At 48.0% G+C, this 23,399-nt stretch overlaps 1 protein-coding gene across 1 annotated transcript in view; it reads left to right on the top strand.

The window, feature by feature from the left end:
- PCM1 (pericentriolar material 1) overlaps window positions 1–23,399 on the top strand; it is a 1,078,029-nt gene that overhangs the window by 244,717 nt on the left and 809,913 nt on the right. Inside the window, 1 exon segment of the mRNA XM_029604912.1 lies at window positions 12,957–13,133. Coding sequence (XP_029460772.1) covers window positions 12,957–13,133 — 177 coding nt within the window.

Raw genomic sequence — 23,399 nt, 5'->3', positions numbered from 1 at the left:
CCTGATGGAGACCCTGCGTTCGGTCATCGTGGCTGTTCACCGAGGAGAGTTCCTGGCTTCCCTGGATCTCACAGAGGCATACCTTCAAATCCCTATCTTCAAGGCCCATCAACGATTTCTCTGGTTCAAAATCTTGGGACAGCACTTTCAGTTCCATGCCCTCCCCATCGGCCTGGCAACCGCCCCACGAGTTTTCACAAAGGTCTTGGTGGTTGTGGCGGCTGCCCTCCATCGGGAGGGAATTTTGGTCCATCCCTACCTGGACGACTGACTCATTCGAGCGAAATCCTTGAGACAAGGCTACCAGACAGTCGACAGAGTGGTGCGGCTACTCCAGTCACTTGGCTGGGTTGTCAACTATACCAAGAGCAAGCTTACTCCATCCCAGTTGTTGGATTTCTTGGGGGCGCGTTTCGACACGGCAGAAGGCAAAGTCTTCCTGCGGCTGGACCGGGCCCAGGCGTTACGGGACCAAATCCTGAACTTCTCTGGCCTCCCCTTGCCAACAGCCTGGGATTATCTCCAAGTCCTGGGCTCCATGGCGTCCACTATCGATCTCGTACCATGGGCTTTTGTGCACGTGCGGCTACTCCAGAGAGCATTGCTATCCCGCTGGAAACCAGTGTCGCGAGACTTCCAGGCCATCCTCCTGCTACCGCGTTTGGCAGAGACCAGCTTTCTTTGGTGGTTGGACCCTTCCCACTTGGCCCAGGTTATGCCTTTGGACGTTCCGGACTGGATAATAGTCACCACTGATGCCAACCTCTCCGGATGGGGTGCAGTATGCCAGACGAGGTCCTTGCAGGGGCAGTGGACGAAATCTCAAGCGCAGTGGCTGATCAACCGCCTGGAGATCAGAGCGGTCCATCTAGCACTGAAGGCTTTCCTCCCTCTGGTTCGCCATTGGTCGGTCAGGGTACTCTCGGACAACGCGACCACGGTGGCATACATAAATCGCCAGGGGGGTACAAGAAGTCGGCACGTCTCGCTGGAGACGGACAAGCTCATGCAGTGGTCGGAACTCCATCTAGCTCGTGTGGCGGCATCGCATATCGCAGAAGCGGACAACATTCAAGCGGACTTCTTAAGCCGGCAACATCTAGACCCGGGAGAGTGGGAACTCTCCAAAGAAGCGATGCGCCTCCTGATTCAACATTGGGGGACTCCTCACTTAGACCTCATGGCGACAGCTCACAACGCAAAGGCCCCTCGATTCTTCAGCTGCAGAAGGGAAAGGGGCGCGGAGGGCTTAGATGCCCTAGTGCGGCCGTGGCCCCACCAGATTCTAATTTACACATTTCTACCATGGCCACTGGTGGGAAAGGTTCTACGAAGAATCAAGCATTATCAGGGCACCGTCATTCTGGTGGCGCTGGAGTGGCCCCAAAGACCATGGTTCGTGGATCTACTCAATCTAGCGGTGGATGGACCCCCTAAGCCTCGGTCACCTACCCCACTTGCTTCGACAGGGCCCAATATTTTTCGACCAGGCAGATCGCTTCTGTCTTGCGGCTTGGCTTTTGAGAGGCACAAACTGAGGTGCCGTGGTTATCCGGAGGCGGTGATCTCTACCCTCATTCGGGCACGCAAGACCTGTACTTCAGTTGCCTACGTTCGGGTCTGGAAGGTCTTCGAGTCCTGGTGTTCGGCACATGCAACACTAGCCGGACATGCTTCCGTATCTCAGATACTCTCATTTCTACAGGCGAGCCTAGAGAAGGGCCTAGCCTATAACTCTCTCAGGTTACAGGTAGCGGCGCTAGGGGCTCTGCTCCATCGAGAGGAGAAAATTCCGCTTTCTTCCCACTCGGACGTCATCAGTTTCCTCAGGGGAGTAAAGCATTTGAAACCACCACTTCAAGCGCCTTGTCCGCCCTGGAGGCTCAACTTGGTCCTTCGGATCCTGGGGGGACCACCTTTCGAACCAATACGTACTGCTTTGCTCAAAGATCTGACTCTCAAGACAGTGTTTCTGGTGGCCATTAGTTCAGCCCGGCGTGTTTCCGAGCTCCAGGCATTCTCCTGCAGGAAACCTTATCTGCGGTTCATGGACTCGGGGGGTTACCTTGCGCACGGTTCCCTCGTTCCTTCCCAAGGTGGTCTCCGTGTTCCATCTGAATCAGTCGGTAGAGCTTCCTTCCTTTGTCGCGAGTGACCCTTCGGAGTTACGCAAGCTAGATGCCAAGCGTTGTCTGATGAAGTACTTGGAGGTTACCAATGACTTTCGTTTCTCGGACCATCTGTTTGTGCTCTGGTCGGGGCCCAAGAAGGGGTCCAAGGCTTCCAAGACGATTGCCCGCTGGTTGAAGGCGGCAATTGAGGCGGCATACATTGGCACAGGAAAGACACCGCCAGTGGGCATCAAAGCCCACTCTCTTCGTTCTCAAGCAACCTCCTGGGCGGAGAATCACTCTGTTTTCACTCAGGAGATATGTAGAGCGGCCACCTGGAAGTCGCTACATACTTTTGCACGTTACTATCGCTTGGACGTACAGTCTCTGACTTTCGGGTCTTTTGGCCAAAATGTCATTCGAGCAGGGCTATCTAAGGCCCACCCTCAGTAGGGAAGCTTTGGTACATCCCACCATCTGGACTGATCCTGGTACGTACAGGGAAAAGAAAATTATTCCTTACCTACTAATTTTCGTTCCTATAGTACCAAGGATCAGTCCAGACGCCCTCCCCTCTATTTTGTTGGTATTTACATTGGGGGTTGCTCCTGCTCGATGTACTGTCATTTATCTTTTCTGTGTCTGCAGTTTCTAGTTCTCTTGGCAAGTTGCCTTTGGTTCTATTCTAGTTCATGGTTATTGTCACATGTTTTTCGCTTGATTCCTCATGTTTTCCTCTTTTGGTATGGCTTTGATAGTCTATTTACTGAAGAGGGACGTTTGGTATGCTGTCTTATATGGCAGCGCCCTCAGAAGTTCTTGTCTGACTCCATCTGCTGGACGGGGGACATAACCCACCGTCTGGACTGATCCTTGGTACTACAGGAACGAAAATTAGCAGGTGAGGAATAATTTTCTTATTGCTCCCTTTTGCATCAATGATGGCTTGCAGTCTTTTGCGATAGTTGCGAATAAGACCCTTTGCTTTCTCATGTGGTAAAGCTGCCCATTCCTCTTGGCAAAAAGCCTCCAGATCCTGTAAATTCTTTGGTTGTCTAGCATGAACTGCATGTTTGAGTTCTCCCCATAGTGGCTCAATGATGTGAGGTCAGGAGGCTGATGGCCTCTCCAGAACCTTCACTTTCTTATGCTGCAGCCACTGAAGGGTCAACTTGATCTTTTGTTTTGGATCATTGTCCTGTTCGAAAGTCAGCTTCCTGGCTGATAAATGCAAATACTCCTCAAATATTTTCTGGTAAGATGCTATGTTCATCCTGCCATTCATTCTGCCTACGTGGACTTCGCTGCTTGTGCAGCTGAAAGGCAGTGGGTGCAGGAAGCCGAGCGCAGCGGTGATGGCAGATGCCCTAGGGCCCCCCCCCCCCCCCCACAGCCGGAGAATGTCTCTATACTCAGCCAGGTAAGACTGAGCTCCGTAAAAAAAACAAAACAAACAAACATTGAAGGAGAGTTATGGCTTCCTTCTTCCTGGTTTCCATTTTTGGCGTGCTGTTCCAACATTCATCCATCTCTGGGGGAGGTCGAGGGATGTGGATAGTCTGGCAAGTTGAGCAACTTTGATTGGCTAGGCCCTGTTCTAAGGCTTCTTGGTTGTGCACTTCAGTGGTTTTTTGCACAGTTCTTAGGCTGCCCTCTACAGGATTATCGGTTTGGTGTGTGCATCCAGCTGTGTCCATTTTTTATGGACGCTTATTCGGGCCTTGTGCATCTAAGCTAGTGCTTCTTGTGCACCTAGAATTTATGGATGTCTTAAAAAAAAAAAAAAAAGCTGGACACAAGCCTCCAGCCGCTGCTTAACGCCGAAATAGCGCCTGTACCTAAAAAGGCTAAGCCTTTCATATTAGGGCATCTCAGCAAGGTGTGTCCGCTAATTTGTGCCAGCGCTGTTTGTAGGCTCAGGGAGATTTATCCTCCTCTGATTTCATGAAGCCTGGTTCTTCCCAGCCAGATGTTGGTCTGGGTAAATACTGCTTTGGTGGGGCACCTGATTTTGGAACTCCCTTAACTGATTCCTCAGAAGGGAATGGTAGTTCTGTGAGTATGTCCCAGGTGCCTCCTGGTTTGAATCTTCCATTTTTTCCTGGGTGGAATTTTTTTTTTTACAGGGGTTGCAATCTTTTTTTTTGAATTTGAATTTTTTATTAGTTTTCATCAACCATGTTATACAAAAACCATAACATATAGGCTATCACAAGACATCTGCAACCATGGTCAGAATATACAAAAAACCCCTCCCCATTCCCCCTCCCTACTCCCACCCTCCCCCCTTCCCTGGGGATTGAAGATCCACTGAACACATACCGATCACCAGAAGCAGTAGAAACAAAATGAACAAAAGAAATAAACAAACATGCATGGGGAAAACAATGAAAATGAGAATCACAGACACAGGGTCAAGGTCCCTTACGAAATTCCACCAGTGTGACACAGTGGCCAGGCGATCCTAGGACCGACATCTAGCACAAGACCTGCCATTGGGCATATCTCCTCCAACCTCCTCTCCCCAAGCAGAAAGCCGCAATGCCAGAGGAAACATCATCGGGATTCATAGTCTATAAAAGGTTTCCAAGTCTTAAAATAAAATGCCAGTTTGTTATGTTTAATGGCAGTCAAGGAAGCCATCTGTTGATAATGATGCAATAAGTCCACAATGTCTTGGAGCTTCGGGGTCCGCGTAGACTTCCAGTGCAGGGCGATCTGACTTCGCGTGGCAATAAACATTTGCATACAAAATCTTTGCATCGGTTTACCAACACTATCAGGAAAAATATTTAACAGAGCTGTTTCTATATTGACCAACAATGTAACTCCCAGGACCTTAGACAACCATGCAAAAACCATTTCCCACAAGGGGATGATGAGAGGGCAGTCCCACCAAACATGCTTAAAGGTTCCCCTTTGCCCACACTCTCTCCAACAGGTATCCGACACAGAAGGGGAGAACCGGTGCAGTCGAGCTGGGGTAGGGTTGCAATCTTTATTCAGGTGCAATTCTCAACGCGATCCACTGCACCTAGAGTGAAAGAAGGTGGAACCTTGCCTGGAGCTTCTCTTAAATGCCAGAGTAGTCCTAGAGTGGCGATGGGTCCTGGTGACAGAGATCTGGATGATGACACCGATCCTGATTCTCTGAAGGATGGTGAAATCCTTCCAGGTTTAGAACCATATAGAACTATGTTACAGTTCTTTCATAGAGATAAATTGCCAGCTCTGATCTCCCAGATCAGAAGTGTACCTTCATATTCTCATTCAGCCCGAACATCAATGCTTTCTGTGGTTTGCAGTTCTGGGGCGCCATTTTCAGCTTCAGGTGCTACCCTCTGGTTTGGTCACTGCTCCAAGAACCTTCTCCAAGGTAATGGTGGTAGTTGCAGCAGAATTGAGGAAGGGTGGAATCCTAGTACACCCATATTTGGATGACTGGCTGATCCGAGTTGCCTGGTGACTCAAGAGGTGAATTTCCTGTTGCAGGAACTCGGCTGGGTGGTGAGCCTGGCCAAAAGCAGTCTTCAGCCAACTCAGATGCTGGACTACATTGGGGTTTGTTTCAACACGAAGCAGGGCAAGGTGTTCCTGCTGGAAGCTTGAATTCAGAATTACTAGCACAGCTTCGTCTGCTGATGAGCACTCTGCGCCCAATCGTATGGCCTTTTCTGCAGGTACTTGACCCAATGGCGGTGACCCTGGAAGTGGTACCATGGGCATGGGCACATATGCATCCTCTTCAGCGCTTCCTGCTGTTTTGGTGGAACCCACAGTCTCAAGATTATTCAAGTCTGCTTCACCTGCCGATGGAGGTGTCCTTCCAACTGCAGTGGTGCCTGCAGGCAGAACATCTACGGAAGGGAATTTCCCTAATCCCTCCGGACTGGCTAGTGCTAATGATTGATGCGAGTCTCCTTGGTTGGTGAACTCACTGTCAGGAGCTGACAGCACAAGTCGCTGGAATGCAGAGGAGTCTCTTTGGAACTTCAATTGACTGGAAGTCAGAGCAGTCCGGTTGGCGTGTTTACAGTTCAGCGACAGACTGCAGGGTTATTCGGACTGCATAATGTCAGACCATGCTATGACAGTGGCTTTCATCAGTCGACAGGGAGGTACTAAGAATCAATAAATGTCACAGGAAATAGATCAACTTATGGAATGGGCAGAAGTGCATCTCCAGATGATCTCGGCCTCACACATCGCAGGCAAAGACAATGTGAGAGCAGACTTTCTTAGCAGGGAGAGTCTGGATCTAGGAGAGTGGGCACTGAGAAACGAGGTGCTTCAACTGATTCGGGATTGCTGGGGTCTTCCGTTCTTAGACCTGTTGGCATACTTGTACATTGCGAAGGTTCCACGCTTCTTCAGTCATAGAAGAAATCAGACGTCCTTGGGGATCGATTCCATAGTGCAGGAGTGGCCGGAAGACAAGCTGCTGTATGCCTTTCCTCCATGGCCTATGTTGGATAGACTGATTTGGGGGATCGAACACCACAGAGGGATGGTGCCCTGGGTCATTCCAGATTGGCCCAGGAGGCCATGATACGAAGATCTGTGGAGGCTCCTGGTGGATTCGACTCTTCGACTTCCAGTGCACAGGAACCTGTTGCAGCAGGGACCTGTTCTTCACCATGATCCGACTCTATTTTGTCTTATGATATGGCCTTTTAAAGGACTCGCTTGTTGAAAAGTGGAGTCTTAATTTGTATTGGACTTCTTGGCAGACCCTATGTTTAGACCGCTGTGTGTTCTCTCTCTCTCCTTGCGGTTGTTGACCTTGAAGACTATATTTCTGGTGGCAATTTGTTCTGTGTGTAGGGTTTCTGAACTGCAGGCCCTATCTTATGGGGAACCATTTCTCCAGGGACAAGTACAGCTGTGTACTGCTACCTCCTTTTTAACAAAGGTGGTCACTGAGTTTCACTTGAATCAGTCCATTTCCCTGCCATCTTTAGCCAGAGAGAGAGAGTATAGTTTGTTGCGACCCTTGGATGTCAGGAGACATATTGTCATATCTCAAGGTAACAGAACCCTTGCAGAAGTTGGAGCGTCTGTTTGTCCTTCACGGTGATACTAGACAGGGAGAGCCAGCCTCGCGGGCTTCAATAGTTCTTACTGGATTAAGGAGATAATCACTGCTTCATACATGGATGCCGGAAACCTTCACCTAGGCAGGATAGGGCTCCTTCCACTAGGGCTCAGGCAGTGTCGTGGGCAGAAGTTATTGTTGTCTCCTGTCAACTTTTGCCGAGCTGCGACGAGGTGGTCCTTACACAGTTTTTCTAGGAGGACGCGGCCTTTGCGCGTGCGGTTTTGACTGGACCACGGGCAGCCTTCCACCCTATGAGGGAGTAGCTTGGATACATCCCACTTATTCTGGATTCATCTGACTGGATGCTAAGAAATGAGAAATGACTTACAGGATGATTTCCTTTTCTTAAGACAGTCAGATGACTCAAATTTTTCCACAGATAAGCAGGTTGAATTAGCCATTATATCTGGTAACATCCTTCCGGTCCTCTAGGTGACAGAGCTCCAAAAAGCACACAGAGTTGAGCTCTGTTTGCCTGCCTGGTCATATTGCCACATGGCTCCCAGCTTGCCTCAGTCTTGATCTTCTGTGCTCCGTGTCTTTCATTGCTTCATTGTTTGAAAACTGCTGGATTAACTCCTCGTGGGCTCAAACAAGTAAAAGTGAAGATGCCAAGACCTCCCAGATATAAATCCTGCAGTATTGTCTATAACGGATGGGCACACTCTGCTATGTCTGCCAGGGGGCCTGATCATGACCAGGCCAACTGCAGGGACTGCGGCCGATTATCCCCAAGGGCATGCAGGCAGAGAGCAGCGAAGATTCCGAAGCTTAAGGGAGGCAGCAGCAGAGCCGCAGACTGCACAGTCTGCCCAGGGATCCACCCAGTCCTCTCCAGGGCCCAGCAGTAAACCCCTGAGAGGGAAGGAGAAGAGGGACCTGTTCAGTTGGACCCTCAGGTGATGAAAGGGACGTGTAGAAGCATGCCCTAGCCGCCTCGACACATAGAGCATCAGAAGAACAGCAATGCCATAAACCCAGGCAAATTGCGGTCAACGCATTCATGCGAGGCAAGACACCAGAGTGATGCACGAGCCTCGAAGCATGGCCACCTTGATGGAAAATCAAAGCGCCGAAGAGCATCGCTTGATGAATCTGCCCACCGACGCAGTAGCCCTCATCAGGGACACCATGCAAATCCTCTGAAACAAGGGAGGCCAGCAGTTCACCGGGTCCCACATGCGGTGGATATGGGTTTGTCACCTACAACCCAGCCGCCATATCTGCATGGAGCCCCTGTTCCAGACTGGGAGGGCTATCAGATATGGATTTAGCATCAGCTCAAGGGTCGACGGGGTCCTCTCAATCGTCCAGGGTCTTCTCAGACATTTCATCAAGGATCTCACCTACAGGAGCCCCTAGAAATAAGAAACAAATGGGGCCCACACATATATCATGAACTGGTATGCCCAAGAGGCCCGGATTCAGATATACTGTTGGCGGCAGTACCTCCCAGAGGGGCCCCAAGAGAACCCGCCCTGGGGCACAGGGATCTTTGGCCATTCAGGCGATGATACAGATGTCACAAGTGCTGATGCATTTCCTATCCTCACTGGAACAACTCCGTGATCAGGAGGCACAAACTCCCCGCATAGCACCTTCTCCAAGCAGGGAAGACGTTGACTGGCTAGGCATGACTCCTCCATGGGACCAACCACAGGAAGTGTCTACGTATGACTTGCCTGCCTCATCACCGGATTCCTTGATGGGCAGAGGCTGTTCCTCTGGGAGGTCTGATGTGTACCCCATTTCCCCACCAGAAGACCTCTCCTATTATAAGTTCGTGGAGAAAGTGGGAAGCACCCTTAATGTTAAAACCAAGAAGGTGCCGGACCCAAGAGCAGAGGTTCTAGGGCTTCTTAAGATTTTGAGTCGCAGGCGAACCGACCGCGTTGTCATTGCACACATTTCTAGACTAATTGATGACCAGGGCATGGCAGCTTCCCTTCTCAGGAGCGTCAACTTTGTTCAAAACAGACCTCAAATTCAGAATGTGAGTCACCCTTTTATAACATGGTGCAGCTTCCTCATGCCTGTATTGTCGTAGAATTGGCTATGAAGAGAGCAAAGAAGCCCTGGCTGCATGCGAGTGCTCTACCAGGAAAAGACAATATGTACATGGATAACTTTGGCAACTGCAAGTTCCAGGCCACAATGTTGAATGGAAAGATCCAGCAGCATCAATTTTACATCACCCAGTACTTATACGCGTACCTGCATTCACTAAAACCCGTGGTGATGGCCGCTGGTCCGGAAAGCAGTCCCCCGCTCCAACCTCATGCGATTGAGGAGGGACTGCATCATTTGCTCCACACAGTTTATGAAGCATTTGACGACACAGCAAGGACTTCCGCGAGAGCCATTGCGGCCAGATGTCTGGCCTGGTTATGGGCGAGTGCCATCAGGGAAGATGTCCATGAGAAGCTTGGTGAACTTCCATGTCTCCCTGACAACATTTTCAGGGATAAGCTGCAGGAGATGGTGACACAATTAAAAGAACAGAATGTGGTGGTACAGTCATTGATGTCCCCAGGAGAATAGCAGCTCAGAAGGAGATTCTGTTCGACTTCTTGGAGGATGCAAGCACAAACCTGCGGGGGCAGGTCTTACCCTCTTTTTCGCCCACAACCATATTAGCCATCTAGAGAACCGCAGCGGCAGCAGTCCCAAAATCGAGCCCGACAATGCAATCTGTGCCAGCAGCGGACCTCAGAGGACCCGATCGGCTCCAAACCCCAATAATGGTTTGAGGAGCAACCGTTTTGCTGCTCCTAATGCTAAAATCAGAAACAGACTCCTAGAATTAACACAGGAAGAACCCCATGATCCAGTCAAGAAAGATCCGCAAAATGCCCTGCAAGACTCACAACCTGCCGTCGATGTGCCTTCTGGCGGGATCGAGGGTTTTGGTCCCCTGTTGCCCCTATCCCAGGAAACTGGAGGAAGGCTATACCTCCCAGAGGCAGAGAGCCCACATCCAATGTACCTGTGGACAATACCGTTACTCCCAATCCAGTAGACTTTACTTTCAGCGCTGCATACCACTGCCCACACTGAAGCTGCCCCAGGGATCTACCATCAAACAACCACTTGCCTCGGCCTTGCTCCGCTCGTGGTAGTCGACAAGAACCATCAGCATCGGGTGGAAGCTCCAGGGGGCATACCCAGTGATGACCACATACTCGTTCGAGAAGGATGAGCTTTGTCAATGGCTTCGGCAGCTGTTGCCAGTTAGCAGTTATTCCCACATCCTTGGGGGAGGCATGACTGATCGGATCCCTGATACTTGCTTGAGCAGAGCAAAGGCCGCTCAAGTGTGAGATGCAGGTAGCATTCCCCTCACTTGCCCCGTACTGAGGATGAACAAGGGGCAGAAAGACGTCCATCTAACACCTTAGTCCAACTGATGAATTTGATTCCGGGGTCGCTGTCTGATCCCACCGCCGAAGGTCAGGAGAGGTTACAGCCTCTCTCACCATTGACCAGCATAGAAATTGAGAGAACAGTGCTAACACACTTGAACCTTAACTACGTCCGATTCAAGATGTGCTAGTCTCCTCTAGGAAGCACTCATTAGGATGAGCTATCAAGCCAAGTGGGCCACTTACTCAAGGTGGTGCGGGGAGCAAGGACTTGACCCTTTCTCATGCCCCCCCGAACGCCTGCTACACTATCTCCATTCCTTATATCAAGCAGGACTAGCAATAGCATTGTCAGAGTGCATGTAAGCACTATTGCAGTTTACCACCTCGCTCAATATGGCTCTCCAGTGTCGTGCCATCCACTTGGCTCCAGGTTTGAGGGGCATTCTCCAGCCTTGCCTGCCGGTAAAATGCCGCCACTGCCGTGGGAACTGAATCTGGTCTTAGAGCAGTTGATGCTACTGCCCTTCGAACCTATGGACAGTAGTCACATGAGGTATCGCTTCTTGAGGTCCTCTTTCTATTGCCGCTCACCTTAGCAAGGAGAGTCAGTGAGCTACAAGCAGTAGTCCATTATTCACCATACTTGGAGTTTTACCATGACAAAGTGCCTTTAAGGACTCATCCATCATTCCTTCCCAAGGTGGTATCTGCTTTCCACCTTAACCAGACAGTCACGCTGCCGACTTTCTTCTCGAAGCCACACCAGTCGGAAACAGAAAAACAGCTTCACATGCTAAATTGTAAATGTGCCCTACTGTACTACAAACAATGTACACAAACTCCAGAGCCTCTCTTTCAACCCAAATGCTCCAGGACTTCCTTTCACTAAGAGAACACTATCATCATGGATTTCCCAATGTATCGGGTTCTGTTACAGCAAGAGAGCAGAAACCTTGTCTACTGCACCAAAGATGCACCAGGTCAGAGCAATGGCAGCCTTTATGGCACACTTAAGCGAAGTGCCTGTCCAGGACATAATCAAAGTCGCCACATGGTAGTCACTACATACCTTCACGACATTACTGCCTTGAACCATCAAGCAGCTGCAGAATCGGCGGTGGGGCGAGCTATTCTGCAGGCTGGTACAACAAAAGAGACTGTCTGCAAAGGGATGGCAGGTTGAGCACACCCCTGTAAGAATCGGAATGAACTATCAGTCTCCTCCAAAATTAAGGGGTGCCCAACCTTTCAGCTGGGTACTCCCCAGAAATGGCTAATTCAACCTGCCTATCTGCGGAAAAGAGCAAGTTTGCCTACTGTAAATGGTGTTTTTTGTGGATAGGGTGAATTAGCCATGCTAACCTGCTCACCTTCTTGGACAGTCTCTGGACAGTGCAATTGCAAGCTTGGACAATAGACTGAGGCAGTCTGGGAGCCATATGGTGATATGCATAGGCAGACACAGAGCTCAACTCTGTGTGCTTTTTGGAGCTCCGCCACCTAGAGGGTTGGAGGGATGTTACCAGATATCATGGCTATTTCATCCTGCTATCCACGGAAAACACTGTTTACGGTAAGCAAACTTGCTCTTCCCTCCCTTGGCTGCCAAATGATTGTATTATAATCCTCTGTGGTGACAGGGATTACTTGTACATGTTAATCCAGCCCCTAGACCAGCGTTCTAACATTCTTATCTGAGCTCAGTGTTGCCTGAGTTTTGAAATGGTTATGTGTTTTTAATCAATTTTTTTGCTTGTCTGTGCACAGTTATTTTTGAAGAGAATACTGGCAGACTGATGTCACTAGAGGGGTTTATACACTGTGACATCAGTTTGCTTCGTTTCCATCTGCTGTTAAGGGAGCATAAACCCCCACTTTTTCTGGATTCGTCTTGACTGTCCTAAAGAAAAGGAAATTATCAGGTAAGTAGTAATTTCTCATTCTGTGATTATATAATAGTTTTAATTTGAAACACCTTTAAAATGAGACATTTTGTTTGATCAATCATGTTTTATTAAAATGCTACCACACCTTAGAAATTCTGTCAGGGGTATGTAAACTTATGAGCACAGCAATACAAAAGGGCCATTTTCTGCTCAACTATGTAAAGATAATTAATATAATTTTTTTTTATCTGTGATATTCTTTTGAACTAATTTATTATACCAGCAGTTCCAAAAATAACATGATAGACCTGTCCAAAAGGAATTTTACACTTTTTTTTTTTATATTCATCTGACATTCTTTGGTTTGGTGACCTATTTAAATCATTATGCAACTCTACTTTTATACCTGAGAATTGCTGCTTTAGTGAAGCTTTTTCCTAAGGCTATCTGGTGACATTGCTTGTGGTATCTTCTTTTTGTTTTGTTTTCCTTTTAGGAAATTGAAAGAAGTTCGGAAAAGATTAAATGAGTTACGGGAGTTGGTGCATTACTATGAGCAGACGTCTGATATGATGACAGATGCTGTTAACGAGAATGTAAAAGAGAATGAGGAAGATACAGAGTCTGAATATGAATCTGAGCAGGATATTAGACAGCCTGTTAGAAATATAAGGTGCAAACTATTTAAATTGGATTTCTTGCCCTATTCTTGTTGTTCAGAGTGAGCTATAAAATTCATGTAACCACCAATGAGTATATATCAAATAAAATGACAGTGTAACCTTAAAACTATATAGTAAACATGACAAAGAAAGCAACAATCGAGGGAGTGAAGTAAATAGGTTCTCTCACCTGTTTTCTTACTAAGTAGTTATAAACACCCTCAGAAAAGAAAATCGAATTAAAATAATTTTTTTTCTCCCAGGACAGGCAGGATGGTAGTCCTCACATATGGGTGACGTCATCAGGTGGAGCTCTAGTACGGAACACTTTTGTCAAAATTTCTAGAAACTTTGACTGGCTGACCAGCATGCCATGATCCCTGTGTCCACAGGGGTCTCCCTTCAGTCTCTTTTTTTTCCACGCCGCAGTTTGCCTCGCATTTAGGAGCTCTGTGAGATATTTCTCACAACTTTTCCTCACGGAAACACTTGAAGTTTTACTTCACAAATAATTTCCTTACACGGGTCTCCCTTTGCGTACATTTCATCGATGCTCGGTGAGTACTATGCCCTGTTTTCCGGTCAGTTTCTGTCACCTCACTGTGTTCCCCTGAGTTACCAAACGAATTGCGGCCCTCTTTTTTTCTCCCTATGTCTTTCACTCTTGGTCTGCCCCTCGATGCCCGTGAGTGTCCTTGCTGCGATCTTCCACCAGGGCTAGAGAGATTGGGATGTCCACAGTTTCTGTTGCCGCCAGGGCCGCCGACTAAAGAAAATGCTCCACACTTCGGGTTCTAAACCAGAGCCCCGTGTAATCCTTGGCCGACAATCAATGCCAGGAGCAGTAGAGGCACGGTGACCCTCGGTCACCAATCCCATCCAGGACAGCGAGGGCATTTTCCTCTGTGCTGGAGAATGACCGGGCCGAGCACAGAGGGAAACATCGTCACCGGCACTGACGTGGCTCCGCGTTCGGTGCCTGCACTGATAACGCACCGGCATCAATGTCCATTGAGCCAGTTGCGAAGCAGGCCCGGGAAAAGTCTTCATGCTCCTCTGTACCCGAGGCACCGAGGTGTTCCCCACCGACAGGGGTGCCAGGTACTGAGCCATCACAGATTCATGTGGAAGTGCCTGTAACGCCTAGCCTGTCTACCCCTGTAGCTGCGCTACCTATACCAGCTTCCAGGGAGGAGCTGGACATCCTAGTCAATCAGGCTGTCCTGGATGCCTTCTGGAATCTACTAACACCGGAGCCATTGATATTTGCGCCACTGTGGCACCACCTTGTTGTGGCACCTACCAATGACAGCCTAAGTCATCGCCGACTCATCCTTCTGACCCTCCACGGACCCCTATACCTATCCCGGGATCCTCGAAGGGCGATGGGCACTCTAATCCCGCTTCGGCACCGATCCCATTGAGACCTAAGTAAAGGATGTGTCTGAAACCATCCCTTTCGACCTGGTCACTAAAAAGGACCAGAAGTTTTCAGGAGGTTCTAGGTCATAACATCTTCCAAGAACCATATTGGTGTCACATATTGCTATTTGCCAACTAAGTTTGACACAACACCAAGGGAACCTATCTGCCATCCACATGAAATTCGAGCAGCATGTGATTGCTTCGAAACGTCCTCCCATTGCCAGCAACAGGACTCTACCTCCAAACAGGACTCCCATTGTCCTCCCATTGCCAGCAACAGGACTCTACCACCAAACCACTGCAGATGTTACAAAATGCAGCAGCAAGACTGCTGATTAACACCAGCCGCGGGGAACACATCTCCCCCATCCTCAGAAATCTACATTGGTTACCAGTAAATTTCAGAATCCTGTACAAATCTATCACCCTAATACACAAAACCATCCATCAGCAACTCCAACTCGACCTGGAAATCCCTTTCAAACTCCACTCCTCCAACAGACCAACGAGAGATATCCACAAAGGCACTCTGAAATTTCCCACTACTAAAGCCTCACGCCTTTCTACGACCAAAGACAGAGCTTTTTCAATAGCAGGCCCTTCTATCTGGAACAACATCCCAGCAAATCTCAGATTGGAACCCTGCCTCTTAACCTTCAGAAAAAGACTAAAGACGTGGCTCTTTCACCAAGCCTTCCCAGATCCACCGGATAATCACTAGTTTGAGCCTCTCTTCTTTCAAGGTCTTGACACACTTCCTCCTATACAATGGACACTGGCATCTCCAGGTTAAAGCATATGCTCTAGCCCGTTAAATTATTTGTATCACGTTATATTTATTCTACCGGCCTTTATCTTCCTTCCAGCTTATCTTTAAGCCTCCAAGTTTTCCATTCCTTGTTGATTGTAACTTTGACTTATTCCACTTTTCCTTTGTTAACTATTAGTCACCAGAATTGTTACCTTAATTTACCCTTGTTAAAATGTAAACCGATCCGATATGGTTCTCTACTATGAAGGTCGGTATAAAAAAAACTGTTAAATAAATAAATAAATAAATAGATGGTAACCTGGCTTAAGGCCCTGATTTACGGCCCGAAGTCCAAAATAAACTAGCTGATCTGCCATGCACCGCAGATAATCTTTTCGTGCACAAGGTCCAGCAGACAGTGGCTCAATTGTAAGACCACCACAAGACCCTGCGACAGCTTTCTACGTTTCTTGCACAGCAAAGAAGGATGCTAGAAGAACCTTTTATCGCTCACTCTCCCGCATGAGACCAACTGATATCCAGATCGCACCAGCTCCGCCAGTCGGGCAGGCTCCTGGATTTTTCAACCTTTCCAGACAACAGAACGGCCATACCACGGAGGATCAGGGCTTGGGATACCGTTTCCCAGACGCAACAAGGCCAGGGGATTTTAATCCCGCTATTTCCTACTTTAAAAGAAAACAGGTGACCTCCACCCATCCTGGATCTCAGAAATCTCAGCAAATTTCTTCAGAAAGAAAAGTTCAGAATGGTGTCTCTCTGCACCATGCTTCCCTTGCTACAACAAAGGGGTTGCCTCTATTCTCTGGACTTTCTATACGCTTCATAGTGAGTCATCAACATTTTCAATACCAAGTTCTGCCATTCGAACTAGCTTTGACAACTTGTGTATTTCACCAAATGGCTAGCAGTGACTGCCCCTCATCTAGAACGAACAACCGCATTCACGCGTTTCCTTACCTGGATGACTGCCTAATAAGGAGTCAATCCAAGCAAGGAGCACTAAATTCTCTAAGACGCACTATAAATCTACTAAATTTGCCTGACCAACTACCATAAATCCCATATGGCGCAGATCTGGGCACTACAGTCGCAATGGCCTTCCTGCCCAACAACTGCGCAGACATCCTATCAAATTGTACACATTTCTGCGTGCATGCAACATAGCCTCAGCCCATCAATTCTTTCATTGCTGGGCTACATGGTTTCCACGATCCATGTCACTCCTATGGCCAGGCTAGCTATGAGAAAAACTCAGTGGATTTTAAAATTTCAGTGGCTCTAAGCTGTTCAACCGCTTTCGTCCCTGATCCATATCACCGATCCAGTACCAAATCCTCATATGATCTTGGCCACGGTTGCATCCAACTTGGGTTGGAGAGCTCGTATCAACACCCTCCAAACCCAAAATGCGTAGACTCTACTCTATGAAAAGTCTTAGATCAACTTCCTGGAGCTTCGAGCCATGGTTTATGCCCTTTATGCATTCAAACACTGCCTATCACACAAAACTTTGTGGATACAGACAGACAGCATAGTGGTGATGTGGTACTCGAACAAACAGGGATGCACAGGCTCTTATCTGCTCTGCCAGGAAGCCAGGCAGTTCTGGGCTTGGGCCCTTGCACTCTCCATGCATCTCTGGGCCACTTACCTAACAGGCATACCGAACATACTAACAGACCATCTCAAACGATGTCTCCATCCCCACAAGTGGTCTCTGAATCCATGTGTAGCGAACAAAATCTTCTAGCGCTGAGGTCAACCAACCATTGATCTCTTGCGTCCGAATCGAACCACAGAGTGGACAGATTATCCCAGGTCAAGCAGGATGATAGTCCTTACATATGGGTGTCGTCACTGGATGGAGCTCTATCACGGAAAACTTTCTGTCAAAGTTTCTAGAAACTTTTGACTGGCACACTGAGCCCACTGAGCATGCCCAGCATGCCATGATCCCTCGAGCCACAGGGGTCTCCTTTCAGTCTTCGTTTTTCCGCGCTGCAGTTAGCATCGCGGTGAAGGAGCACTATGTGACTTCCTCACACATCAAATTTGAGAGAAGTTTTAAAAAATCTCTTTTCATCCCCTACATAGGGGTCTCCCTGTCACCACTGGCCGGTGAGTTCAGTTTTTTCCAGTTTCGATCGGGTTAAAAGAATTTTTTTGTCAGAAGGCCGTTGATGGCTGTCCGGCCTTCATTATGACAACGGGCTTCAAAAAATGCCCGAAGTACCCTCGCATAATGTCGATCACTGACCCGCATGTCTAATGTGTCCTGTGCTTGGGTGTGTCTCACGATGTTTTCTTCCTGCCCTCAATGTGCTGAAAATGACAGCCCAAAGGCAGGAGAGCCTGACAAGAGAAGATGGAACATCTCTTCCATATTCAACTTATCCCATCGATGTCAACTCAATCGTCTCTGGCTGGAGTGTCTAAAGGTTAGTCGTTCGAAAGCATCGCACTAACGACTCCAGAGACCGGCTGTCACCGACTCCGTCCCGGGCATGGGTAAAATTGACAACCGTGCTTGAAAAGAAAAGCACGGAACATAAAGAAAAGCATCGACAGACGTCGACGCCGGAGATCTTATTGTTGCCGAGAGAGCCATCACCGAAGAGGTCTCGTCTACAAGAGCCATACTACCTTTGAGGCCTATTACTTCAAGGCGATCCCCACCAGTAGAGCTGCCAGGTATCGAGCCACCACATGGACCTGTGGAAGTGCCGATTACACCTTCTCTGCTACCATCTAAAGCTACTCTGATCTCACCAGCTATAAAGGAGGAACTGGACAGTTTTATCCACCAGGCAGTGAAGGAAGCTCGCCGGGATCTTCGGCCATCGAAACCAATGCCGTGCCGGCGCAGTCACTGATGCCGGTGCCAGCTCAGATGCCGATACCGGACCTCTCAGATTTTCAGCCAATTCTGTCGAAGCCCGATGCCCTCATTGGAGCTCTTCCGGTGCAACCATCGGCACCTAAAACTCCGATTCCCATCGGTGTTGACAAAGCCTCGGGGGATTCTCCGCCATCTGAATCCATACCAGGGCCCTCCGTACTTTCTCGGCCAAGAATCCCGATATCTCCATCGATGCCTTTATTTCCTCCATCCATGCTTCCACAAAAACCACCGATGCCATCTATGTCTCTTTTTATACCTCATGCTTATCCTCCGACGCTCTGCATCGGACACTGGGGATGACAGAGACACCGATACTTCTTCAGAGGATATCTTGTCTGAGCCGTCTCCTCCTGAAGACAGGAAAAAGTCACACCCAGAGGACTTATCTTTTACCAACTTTATAAAGGAGATGGCTGATACTATTCCTTTTCAACTAGTATCAGAAGATACCAGGCAGAAGACTTTAGAGGTTCTGCAGTTTGTGGACCCTCCTAAGGAGGTACTAGCAATCTAGGTGCATGAAGTCCTGGTGGACCTGCAACACAGACTGTGGGAACATCCATGTTCAGTACCACTGGGGAACAAAAGAATGGATACCATCTGTCTGGTGCAGCACATCCCTGGTTATCAGAGGGCCCAACTCCCACACCAATCTGTGATGGTAGAATCTGCCCAGAAAAAGTTAAAGCAGATATGCCCCCACTCATCAACTCCTCCTGGCAAAGAACAAAAGTTCTTAGACACTAGGAAGAAAAGTTTTCCAAGGTTCAATGCTGGTTTCCAGGATAGCGTCATATCAATTGTATATGACTTAGTATCAAAGTAACCTCTGGAAACAAATGCAACAGCTTGCGGAGTCTTTATCTCAACAACACCAAGACTCAGTAAATGAGATCATACACAAGGGTCTGGAGGCAGGGAAGCACAAAGTACTTGCTGCGTATGACGGTTTTGAGACGTCTTCAAGAGTAGCTGCAACTGGAATCTGTGCACGGCGCTGGGCCTGGCTCAAAGCTTCTGACCTCAGGTCTGAAGTTCAAGAGAAGCTAGCAGATCTGCCTTGTGTTGGTGATAACCTTTTTGGAACAAGGGTTCAAGACGCAGTAGCACAGTTAAAAGAACACTCTGAAACTCTGTGTCAACTGTCTGCTATCCCACAAGATATCTCATCTGCCACACATCGGACAGTGAGAAAGGACACCAGGAAGCCCTACTACAGACCACGTAGGTACTATCCACGAGCACCCCGTGGTAGAGCATTCAGACCAGTGCAGAGAACCCAGCCTAGACAACCGAGAGCTGCTAGGCCTCAGCCTCCTCCTCACAGGCCCAGCAATAGGGTTTTGAAAACCTGCCAGAGGACAGCATCCACTCCACCATCCTGAGCCAGAGTTACCAGTGGGAGGTCAAACATTACAACAGATCAATGGGTACTATCAATTATAACACAAGGTTAACATCTGGATTTTCTCACAGTACCAAAAGACTTTCCACCAAAGTCTCTTTGGATACAGAAAGATCATATCACTCTTCTGCAAGCAGAATTATCCACCCTTCTGAGAGCCAGGGCCGTGGAACCAGTTCCCAGACATCAGCAGGGCAGAGAATTCTACTCCTGCTATTTGCTCATTTCAAAGAAAACAGGAGGCCTACTTCCCATCCTAGACCTCCAAAATCTCAACAGATTTCTATGGAAAGAGAAGTTCAGAATGGTCTCCTTAGGCACCATGTTTTCCCTTCTTCAAGCCGGAAACTGGCTCTGTTCTCTGGATCTGCAAGATGCTTACGCTCACATTCCAATACTCCCTCCTCATAGCAAGTTTCTGTGTTTCCTGGTGGGTCATCAGCATTTCCAATACCGGGTTCTGCCATTCGGACTTGCCTCAGCACCCTGAGTATTCACATAGTGCTTAGCGGTAGCAACGGCTCATTTGCACAAAGAAAGTGTACACGTTTTTCCTTACCTGGACGACCGGCTCATCAGAAGCCAGTCAGAGCAGGGAGCTCTCACCTCTCTCAGACACACAATCAATCTGCTCCACTCGTTGCGATTCCTAATCAACTACCAGAAATCCCACCTCATACCATCTCGCCTACTGCAATTCATCGGAGCAGAGTTGAACACTATAATATCAAGAGCTTTCCTCCCAGAGGACCGTGCAGAGACACTCTCCTCATGTGCATAAAGAAACAGGCGACAGCACATCAGTTTCTAACTCTGTTTGGCCACATGGCCTCGACAGTTCATGTCACTCCTATGGCCAGATTAGCCATGAGAATAACCCAATGGACGTTAAGATCACAGTGGATACAAACCATTCAAACACTGTCGTCTCCAGTTCAAATAACCCACCAACTACGTTCATCTTTCCTCTGGTGGGCGAACAAGAACAACTTGCGCATAGGCCTATCTTCCAACAATAGTTCCGAAAGTAACTTTAAATACAGATGCATCCACCTTAGGTTGGGGAGCACACATTGACAATCTCCAAACTCAAGGTACTTGGACAAAACTCGAAGCAACATTTTCAAATCAATTTCCTGGAGCTTCGAGCTGTATGTTATGCTCTACATGCATTCAAGGGCTGCCTTTCACACAAGACTGTTCTTATACAAACAGACAACACGGTAGCCATTAAAGACTGTCCACTGATACAGTGTAAACCGACATGAAGTGTACACAATATGTTTCGGTATATAAAAATGTCTAAATAAATAATAAATACCTGAACAAACAGGGAGGTACGGGCTCGTATCTCCTTTGTCAAGAAGCCGCACAGATTTGGGACTGGGCCCTGACACATTCCATGTTTCTCTGGGCCACTTATCTAGTGGGCATCCACAACGTAGTTGCAGATTGCCTCAGCCGTCAGTTCCAACCTCACGAATGGTCCCAGGATATTTCAATGTTGGGGACAACCAACAATAGACCTCTTTGCATCAGACCTGAATCACAAGGTGGACAGGTTCTGCTCTCTCCACAAACAGAAACACCAGCCAGCCAAGGACGCCTTTGCTTGCCCCTGGAATTCAGGTCTTCTATATGCGTATCCCCGATACCGCTAATAATCAAAACTCTAGTGAAGCTACAACAGGACAAGGGGTTGATGATACTCATAACCCCGTATTGGCCTCGACAAATGTGGTTCCCCTTACTTCTTGACCTCTTGATCAGAGAACTGGTTTGCCTGGGTATAGCTCCCACTCTCATAACTCAGGATCAGGGCAGGTTGCACCATCCCAACCTTCAATCCCTATCTCTAACAGCGTGGACGTTGAAAGCTTGATCCTGCAACCACTCAGTCTTTCAGCTAATGTCTCTCAAGTGCTTGTAGCTTCAAGTAAACCTTCCACACAAAAAACCCATCGTGGAAAAGATTCACCATGTGTTGTGCACAAAAAAGTATTGACCCTTTTTCCTGCTCCATAGCATCTTTTTTAGACTGTCTCTGGCACCTTTCAGACTCTGGTCTCCAGAACCCTTCAGTAAGGGTACATCTTAGTGCTATCTCAGCTTACCATATTACAGCAGGGGATGCACCGATATCAGCGCAACCCTTTGTCAGTAGGTTTAATTCACCTTAAACCCCCGTTACGGCCACCAGTCACAGAATGGGACCTTAATGTGGTACTAACAAGACTCATGCGTTCTCATTTTGAACCCATGGATTCCTGCGATGTCAAATTTCTTACATGGAAGACTATCTTCCTAATAGCCATTACATCTGCTAGAAGGGTTAGTGAGTTACAAGCACTTGTCAAAAACTCACCCTACACAAAATTGCTACGTGACCGGGTAGTATTCCATACACACCCAAAATTTCTTCCCAAAATAGTTACGGAATTCCATTTGAATCAATCCATAGTCTTGCCCACCTTTTTGCCAAGACCTCATTCTCACCACGGTGTGAGAGGGTTTTGCACACCTTGGACTGTAAACATGCACTTGCCTATTACCTAGATCGCACTGCAGGCCATAGGAAATTCACTCAACTCTTTGTTTCTCTTGATCCAAACAAACCGGGTAAAGCAGTGGGCAAACACACACTATCCAATTGGCTAGCAGATTGCATACAGTTTTGCTATGAAAAAGCAGGCCTTCCTCTCCAAGGGCGAGTAAAGGCGCACTCAGTAAGAGCAATGTTAACCTCAGTAGCACACTATCGTTCAGTGCCAATAGCTGACATATGTAAAGCTGCAACATGGAGTACTCTTCACACCTTTGCAACTCATTACTGTTAATGGCCCAACCCCTTATGAGTCTGCTGCTTATAGGTTTTCTATAACTTAAATCTCCTCTACGATCAACTGTTATGGAATGGGGCCTAAATGTAGTGCTTACAAGGCTCATGCGTTCCCCGTTCGAGCCTTTGCATTCCTATAACGTTAAAATTCTAACATGAAAAATTATTTTCCTCGTAGCCATCACCTCTGCTAAAAGGGTCAGTGAGTTACAAGCCCTTGTTGCATACTCACCCGACACTAGGTTCCTCCGTGACAGAGTGGTCCTCCGTACTCACCCTAAATTTCTTCTTAAGGTGGACACAGCCTCTCACCTTACTCAGTCTATAGTCTGCCCACTTTTTCCCAAGGCCTCTCTCACCAGGGCGAGAGGGTTTTGCACACCTTGGGACTGTAAACATGCACTTACATTCTATCTAGACCGCACTGCACTCCATAGGAAATCCACCCAACTCTTTGCTTCTTTGACAAAGACAAGCTGTGAGTTCCAGTGGGCAAACAAACTCTCTCCAGTTGGCTAGCAGACTGTATCAAATTGTGCTATGAGGAAGCAGACCTTCCTCTCCAGGGGCGAGTGTAGGCACATTTTGTAAGGGCCATGGCAACATCAGTAGCACACTATTGTTCAGTACCAATTGCCGACATTTGCTAGGCTGCGACATGGAGTTCTCTTCACATATTCGCAGCCTTCTACTGCTTAGATAAGGAAATCTATCAAGACTCTGCCTTTGGCCAAACTGTCTTGAAAACCTTTATTCCAGTATAATCCCCAACTTCTTCCACAGCCACCTGCTGTGATTTCAGACTGCCTCATCATTGCCAATAGCACCCCAATTATTGTCTACTGCACGAGTGGTCTGCTTATGGGTCTGTTGTAATATGAGTCAGCCATATGTGAGGACTACGATGCTGCTTGTCCTGGGAGAAAGCAAA

Source organism: Rhinatrema bivittatum, chromosome 1, assembly GCF_901001135.1.
Source record: "Rhinatrema bivittatum chromosome 1, aRhiBiv1.1, whole genome shotgun sequence".
Classification (NCBI taxonomy): domain Eukaryota; kingdom Metazoa; phylum Chordata; class Amphibia; order Gymnophiona; family Rhinatrematidae; genus Rhinatrema; species Rhinatrema bivittatum.
Note: the sequence above shows the minus strand (reverse complement) of the source record. Positions and strands in the feature narration are given on the sequence as shown.